The sequence below is a fragment of the Malurus melanocephalus genome, unplaced genomic scaffold (assembly GCF_030028575.1).
Source record: "Malurus melanocephalus ecotype Western Australia unplaced genomic scaffold, MMel_1.1 scaffold_1238, whole genome shotgun sequence".
NCBI lineage: Eukaryota > Metazoa > Chordata > Aves > Passeriformes > Maluridae > Malurus > Malurus melanocephalus.
This window is the reverse complement of record NW_026624470.1, coordinates 14,377-22,979: the sequence shown is the minus strand read 5'-3', so window position 1 is coordinate 22,979 and position 8,603 is coordinate 14,377. Positions and strand designations below refer to the sequence as shown.

The following is an 8,603-nucleotide window of genomic DNA, read 5'->3' as shown; positions in this document are numbered from 1 at the left end:
AAAAGGAAGAGGAAAAGGAAGAGGAAAAGGAAAACGGGTGGTGCACATGGGATGTACCCCAGGCCCTGCCTGACCCCACCGATGTCCCCCCAGAGCGTTTCAGGGCTCGTGTCCGACACCGCCACGTCCTAAAGCTCATCCCGGCCCTTGCAGCCAGCGGGGAGGTGACACCCAGAGGTCCCCAGGTCCCCCCGCACTTGCCTCCATGGAGAAGCGGCGCTGGCCGTGGTTGCGGTAGCGCACGGCGGCCACCGGGGAGCGGCCCTGCCCGCCCGGCGGGGTCCCGGGGCTGCCGTCCGCGGCCAGGTCCCTGCCCAACTGCGACAGCTGCAGGTGGCCCTGGGCCAGGTCTGGGAACAAAAGGAAAGCGGAGTGAGCCGGGGGAACGTGGCAGAAGTGCCGAGGGGTGAGGGCAGGGCGGGGATGCTCCGAGGATACGAGAGCATAATTTCCTTCTCTGTATCCAGAGTGAATTCCAGCTTTTTGCCCCAAATTCCCGCTGCCTCACCACCCCCGGGGCTCTGCATTTCCAAAACACACCCCAAACAGCACCCGGGGAACGCCGAGGAGCCCATCCCTGGCTCCGGACCCTCCGTGCTGGCTCAGGATGGAGAAACTGAAAGGGAAAGGGAGCAGCCCTTCCTCGGGGAGCTCACAGACGGGGAACCGCCCTGAGAGCACCGCAGCCAGCAGGAATCAGGGTGTTTCCCTCCTCTCGGGAGGAGTTTGGGATTAAAATCACTTCTGGCAAAACAAACCCCTCAGATTCCCCTACCCCATCCCGCTGCCCTCAGCCGGGAACAGCGAAAAGCACAGGAGCTCAGAAAATCAACTTTTGCCTCGGGACTTCAGCTGTGAAGCCTCAAGAGGCAGGAAATCAGAACGAAATGAAGCACTGAGCACGGGCTGGGGTTTGCACTCGCAGCTCCTCACTCGGCGGTCACCAGCGGGGACATTCCGGCTCTCTCAGCCCCTGGGTGGCGCAGCCAGCACCGAGAATTCACCCCCGCCAGGCAAATTCACCCGGGGGAGCCGTGGAAGCTGAGCCCAGGGTGGGTTCAGACGGAGGCAGCACCAAACTGGGCGTGCTGGGAGCGAGAATGGGGCACTGGGCGTGCTGGGCTGGAGGTTTGGGGTCAAACAGGACCACCCTGTGCCCTCCTCAGTGGCCACATCGCTCTGTCCCTTCTCCCAGCTGTGAAGCCACGCTCCAAAATCACAAAAATCATCCCACAGAAACTCCTCAGAGCAAGGGGGAGCAGCGTAGCGGGGGGAACGCACCGGGGAGTGCCCCAATCTGAGTCCTGCCCTATCCCCGGGGGCTGGAAAGCGACAATCCCTGCTCGGGTCCTGAAAATCCCTGATCGGGTCCCAAAAATCCCTGCTTGGATCCCGACAATCCCTGATCGGACCCCAACAATTCCTGTTTGGATCCCGACAATTCTTGTTCGGATCCTGAAAATCCCTGCTTGGATCCCGAAAATTCCTGCTCACACCCTGACAATTCCCGTATCCCAACAATTCCTACTCAGATCCTGACTATTCCCACCCAGATCCCAACAATTCCCACTTGCACCCTGACAATTTCCGCTTGGACCCCAATGATTCCTACTCAGACCCTGACAATTCCCGTTCGGATCCCGACAATTCCCACCCAGATCCTGACAGTTCCCGACTGGACCCTGAACAATTCCCACTCGAACCCCAACAATTACCACTTGGATCCCGACAACTCCCACCCAGATCCCAACAATTCCCATTCAGATCCCAACAATTCCCACCCAGATCCTGACAATTCCCACTTGGACCCCAACAATTCCCGCCTGGAACCTGACAATTCCCATTTGGATCCCGACAATTCCCGCCCAGATCCCGACAATTCCCACCCGGCCCCCAACAATTCCCATTCGGATCCTGACAATCCCCACCCAGATCCCAACAATCCCCGCCTGGAGCCCGACAATTGCCACCCAGATCCCGACAATTCCCACCCAGATCCCGACAATTCCCACCCAGATCCCGACAATTCCCACCCAGATCCCGACAATTCCCACCCAGATCCCAACAATTCCCACCCAGATCCTAACAATTCCCACCCAGATCTTCACAATTCCCACTCAGATCCCAACAATTCCCATTCAGATCCCAACAATTCCGGCCTGGACCCCGACAATTCCCACCCAGATCCTGACAATTCCCACCCAGATCCTGACAATTCCCACCTGGATCTGAACAATCCCCACCCGAATCCGACAATTCCCATTCGAACCCAAACAATTCCCATTCGAACCCCAACAAATCCCACTCTAACTCCAACAATCCCCGCCCGGATCCCGACAATCCCCGCCCNAAAAGGAAGAGGAAAAGGAAGAGGAAAAGGAAAACGGGTGGTGCACATGGGATGTACCCCAGGCCCTGCCTGACCCCACCGATGTCCCCCCAGAGCGTTTCAGGGCTCGTGTCCGACACCGCCACGTCCTAAAGCTCATCCCGGCCCTTGCAGCCAGCGGGGAGGTGACACCCAGAGGTCCCCAGGTCCCCCCGCACTTGCCTCCATGGAGAAGCGGCGCTGGCCGTGGTTGCGGTAGCGCACGGCGGCCACCGGGGAGCGGCCCTGCCCGCCCGGCGGGGTCCCGGGGCTGCCGTCCGCGGCCAGGTCCCTGCCCAACTGCGACAGCTGCAGGTGGCCCTGGGCCAGGTCTGGGAACAAAAGGAAAGCGGAGTGAGCCGGGGGAACGTGGCAGAAGTGCCGAGGGGTGAGGGCAGGGCGGGGATGCTCCGAGGATACGAGAGCATAATTTCCTTCTCTGTATCCAGAGTGAATTCCAGCTTTTTGCCCCAAATTCCCGCTGCCTCACCACCCCCGGGGCTCTGCATTTCCAAAACACACCCCAAACAGCACCCGGGGAACGCCGAGGAGCCCATCCCTGGCTCCGGACCCTCCGTGCTGGCTCAGGATGGAGAAACTGAAAGGGAAAGGGAGCAGCCCTTCCTCGGGGAGCTCACAGACGGGGAACCGCCCTGAGAGCACCGCAGCCAGCAGGAATCAGGGTGTTTCCCTCCTCTCGGGAGGAGTTTGGGATTAAAATCACTTCTGGCAAAACAAACCCCTCAGATTCCCCTACCCCATCCCGCTGCCCTCAGCCGGGAACAGCGAAAAGCACAGGAGCTCAGAAAATCAACTTTTGCCTCGGGACTTCAGCTGTGAAGCCTCAAGAGGCAGGAAATCAGAACGAAATGAAGCACTGAGCACGGGCTGGGGTTTGCACTCGCAGCTCCTCACTCGGCGGTCACCAGCGGGGACATTCCGGCTCTCTCAGCCCCTGGGTGGCGCAGCCAGCACCGAGAATTCACCCCCGCCAGGCAAATTCACCCGGGGGAGCCGTGGAAGCTGAGCCCAGGGTGGGTTCAGACGGAGGCAGCACCAAACTGGGCGTGCTGGGAGCGAGAATGGGGCACTGGGCGTGCTGGGCTGGAGGTGTGGGGTCAAGCAGGACCACCCTGTGCCCTCCTCAGTGGCCACAACCTTCTCCCAGCTGTGCAGCCACGCTCCAAAATCCCAAAAATCACCCCACAGACACTCCCCAGAGCAAGGGGAGCAGCGCAGGCGGGGAACGCACCGGGGAGGGCCCCAGGCTGAGCCCTGCCCTATCCCCGGGGGCTGGACAGCGACAATCCCTGCTCGGATCCTGAAAATCCCTGATCGGTTCCCGAAAATCCCTGCTCAGATCCCGACAATTCCTGCTCACACCCTGACAATTCCCGTATCCCGACAATTCCTACTCAGATCCTGACTATTCCCAGCCAGATCCCAACAATCCCTGCTCCGATCCCGAAAATTCCCATCCAGATCCCGACAATCCCCACTCGCACCCCGAAAATTTCCGCTTGGACCCCAATGATTCCTGATCGGACCGCAACAATTCCCACCTGGACCCTGACAATTCCCACTCGAACCCCAACAATTCCCACTTGGATCCTGACAATTCCCACCCAGATCCTAACAATTCTCATTCAGATTCCCTCCTGGACCCCAACAATCCCTGCCCGGACCCTAACAATTCCCATTCGGATCCCAACAATTCCCACTCAGATCCGAACAATTTCCACCCAGATCCTGACAATTCCCATTCAGATCCCAACAATTCCCACCCAGATCCTGACAATTCCCACTCGAACCTCAACAATTCTCACTCGGATCCCGACAATTCCCACCCAGACCCTGACAATCCCCAATTGCACCATGACAATTTCCACTCGGACCCCAATGATCCGCACTCGGACCCCAACAATTCCCGCCTGGAACCTGATAATTCCCATTTGGATCCCGAGAATCCCCACCCAGATCCCGACAATTCCCGCCCGGCCCCCAACGATTCCCATTTGKATCCTGACAATTCCCATTCAGAGCCCAACAATTCTCACTCGGATCCCGACAATCCCCGCCCGGAGCCAACAATTCGAACCCCAACAAATCCCACCCGGATCCCGACAATCGCCGCCCGTAGCCCGACAATTCCCATTCGTATCCCGACAGTTCCCACCCAGACCCCAACAATTCCCATTCGGATCCCAACAATTTCCACTCAGATCCCAACAATTCCCACCCGGATCCCGAAAATTCCCGCTCAAATCCCGACAATTCCCACCCAGATCCCAACAATTCCCATTCGTATCCCGACAATTCCCATTTGGATCCAGACGATTCCCATTTAGATCCCGACGATTCCCACCCAGACCCCAACAATTCCCATTCGGACCCCAACAATCCCCACCCAGATCCCGACAATTCCAATTCATATCCCGACAATTCCAATTCGTATCCTGACAATTCCCATTCGGATCCCGACAATTCCCATTCGGATCCCGACAATTCCCACCCAGATCGCGACAATTCCCATTCGGATCCCAACAATTCCCGCCCAGATCCCAACAATTCCCGCCTGGATCCCGACAATTCCCACCCAGATCCCGACAATTCCCTTTCGGATCCCGACAATCCCCGCCCGGATCCCGACAATTCCCATTCGGATCCAGACAATTCCCACCCAGATCCTGCCAATCCCCGCCCGGAGCCTGACAATTCCCATTCGTATCCCGACAATTCCCATTCAGATCCCGACAATTCCCACTCTGACCCCAACAATTCCCACCCAGATCCCGACAATTCCCACCCGGATCCTGACAATCCCCACCCGGATCCCGACAATCCCCACCCAGATCCCGACAATTCCCACCCGGATCCCAACAGTTCCCACCCGGATCCTAACAATCCCCGCCCGGATCCCGACAATTCCCATTCGGATCCTGACAATTCCCATTCAGATCCTGCCAATCCCCGCCCGGAGCCTGACAATTCCCATTCGGATCCCGACAATTCCCACCCGGATCCCGACAATTCCCGCCCAGATCCCGACAATTCCCACCCAGATCCCGACAATTCCCACCCAGATCCCGACAATTCCCATTCAGATCCAGACAATTCCCATTCAGATCCCAACAATTCCCATTCGGATCCTGACAATTCCCACCCAGATCCCAACAACTCCCATTCGGATTCTGACAATTCCCACCCAGATCCTGACAATTCCCATTCGGATCCCGACAATCCCCGCCCGGATCCCAACAATCCCCACACGAACCCGACAATTCCCATTCGAACCCCAATAATCCCCACTGTAACCCCTACAATTCCCACCAAGATCCAGACAATTCCCGCCCGGATCCCGACAATTCCCATCCAGATCCCGACAATCCCCACCCAGATCCCGACAATTCCCGCCTGGACCCCGACAATTCCCAGCCAGATCCCGACAATCCCCGCCCGAATCCCGACAATTCCTGCCCGGATCCCGACAATCCCTGCCCGGATCCCGCCAATCCCCGCCCGGAGCCCGAGGTGCCGCGGCAGCCAGGGATGATCTCATGGCCGAGGAGCGGGCAGGGAGGGAGGCAGAGCTGCATTTTCACGGGGTGCTGAGCAGGGCTGGGACCTGGCCGAGCTTTGCCGGGCTGACGGATGAGAGGTGGCAGCCGAGTGACCCGGGAAAGGCTCTGGGCTTGTGCCANGATTCCCATTTAGATCCCGACGATTCCCACCCAGACCCCAACAATTCCCATTCGGACCCCAACAATCCCCACCCAGATCCCGACAATTCCAATTCATATCCCGACAATTCCAATTCGTATCCTGACAATTCCCATTCGGATCCCGACAATTCCCATTCGGATCCCGACAATTCCCACCCAGATCGCGACAATTCCCATTCGGATCCCAACAATTCCCGCCCAGATCCCAACAATTCCCGCCTGGATCCCGACAATTCCCACCCAGATCCCGACAATTCCCTTTCGGATCCCGACAATCCCCGCCCGGATCCCGACAATTCCCATTCGGATCCAGACAATTCCCACCCAGATCCTGCCAATCCCCGCCCGGAGCCTGACAATTCCCATTCGTATCCCGACAATTCCCATTCAGATCCCGACAATTCCCACTCTGACCCCAACAATTCCCACCCAGATCCCGACAATTCCCACCCGGATCCTGACAATCCCCACCCGGATCCCGACAATCCCCACCCAGATCCCGACAATTCCCACCCGGATCCCAACAGTTCCCACCCGGATCCTAACAATCCCCGCCCGGATCCCGACAATTCCCATTCGGATCCTGACAATTCCCATTCAGATCCTGCCAATCCCCGCCCGGAGCCTGACAATTCCCATTCGGATCCCGACAATTCCCACCCGGATCCCGACAATTCCCGCCCAGATCCCGACAATTCCCACCCAGATCCCGACAATTCCCACCCAGATCCCGACAATTCCCATTCAGATCCAGACAATTCCCATTCAGATCCCAACAATTCCCATTCGGATCCTGACAATTCCCACCCAGATCCCAACAACTCCCATTCGGATTCTGACAATTCCCACCCAGATCCTGACAATTCCCATTCGGATCCCGACAATCCCCGCCCGGATCCCAACAATCCCCACACGAACCCGACAATTCCCATTCGAACCCCAATAATCCCCACTGTAACCCCTACAATTCCCACCAAGATCCAGACAATTCCCGCCCGGATCCCGACAATTCCCATCCAGATCCCGACAATCCCCACCCAGATCCCGACAATTCCCGCCTGGACCCCGACAATTCCCAGCCAGATCCCGACAATCCCCGCCCGAATCCCGACAATTCCTGCCCGGATCCCGACAATCCCTGCCCGGATCCCGCCAATCCCCGCCCGGAGCCCGAGGTGCCGCGGCAGCCAGGGATGATCTCATGGCCGAGGAGCGGGCAGGGAGGGAGGCAGAGCTGCATTTTCACGGGGTGCTGAGCAGGGCTGGGACCTGGCCGAGCTTTGCCGGGCTGACGGATGAGAGGTGGCAGCCGAGTGACCCGGGAAAGGCTCTGGGCTTGTGCCACGGGCACCGGGCGAGCAGCGAGATGAGGGTTTGGGGTGCCCAGCTCACAGCTGAGGGTGGGTTCAGCCCTTTTCAGAGSGTCTGAAATGGTGCCAGAGGTTTTGGGCACGCGGGCAAACCCCTCCTCTGCTCCCTGCCCCTMTCCCTCCATCTGTTTTTACAGCAACCATCAGGAAACGTCCCCTGAATTAACCGCAGGTATGAAAATAACGCGGATYAACTCAACTGGACCGAAGATTTTTAACTTCCTCGTTTCCTGAGCAAATTACATCCGAGGAAASCAAAGGCCAAGTTTGAGATCTGACTGGATGGAGCCCGACTAATCCATTTTAAATGATATTTTGGGTGAATTTGTGCTGGTTCCTGCAGGTGAAATAAACCCAAAGCTGAGTAAAAGGCACAGCCTGTCCTGACCACACCAGCAGATCGGTGCCAATGAATATTAAACATAAAATCAGAGGTGAATTGACAACCTGGACACTCCAGTGGATCCCAAAGGGATGGGAAAAGCTGGTAAAAAACCACAGGATTTTTTGTGGAAGATTTTTKGGCTGCCCCGGGGCAGGGATGTGTTATCACCAGGAGATCCCCAATCCCACAGGGGTGATCCCAAAGGGCTGGAGCTGCCCCCAAGGGCCTCGCTGGGTGCTCGGTCGGGTTCTGTGCAGATTTCTGATGCTCCATGAAGAATGAGGCTGCCTGGGATATCAAAAGCAGCGCAGGGGAGGCCGCAGACACAGGCAGCTCTTTTTATAAATATATTGAAGCGCTGCCTCTGCCAAAACAAGCTTTGATCTGCCGAGGAAAGGGGCCACAACCCTCCGCTGCCTGCTGGATCAGAATTTTTAATTACTCTGCAAAGTGTGAGCTCTCCTCTCCAGGCTCTGCCCCGATCCTCCTTCCTCCCCCTCATCCTCATTTCTTCGGGGCCTGGTGCTCCCAAGGTCAGAGCTGGCTCTGTTTTATCTCTTTCCAGCCCAAACCATGAAATTTATGTGGTCTGGGAGGGTGGAAAGGGTTTCAGGTGTTCTGGGGCTGCTGCTGGGTGCCCCCAGCTCTTCTCAAAGCAAATAGGGGACACTGAGCCCTGATCCCTCTGAAAAAAAATGGGTTCAGGCTCCCCCAAGGTGACATTGCTGGTGACAGGATGTGTCCAGGCCAGAAAGCTG

The 8,603-nt window shown here is 57.6% G+C and overlaps 1 protein-coding gene across 1 annotated transcript in view; it reads right to left on the bottom strand.

Annotated features, from left to right (window-relative positions):
- The window catches only part of LOC130586642 (cyclin-dependent kinase 18-like), a 17,496-nt gene that overhangs the window by 7,088 nt on the left and 1,805 nt on the right, over positions 1 to 8,603 (bottom strand). The window contains exons 2-4 of the mRNA XM_057387517.1: positions 2,496 to 2,700; positions 1,024 to 1,088; positions 198 to 350 (exon numbers count right to left, since the gene is read on the bottom strand). Coding sequence (XP_057243500.1) covers positions 198 to 350; positions 1,024 to 1,088; positions 2,496 to 2,700 — 423 coding nt within the window. The remainder of the gene's footprint in view (positions 1 to 197; positions 351 to 1,023; positions 1,089 to 2,495; positions 2,701 to 8,603) is intronic.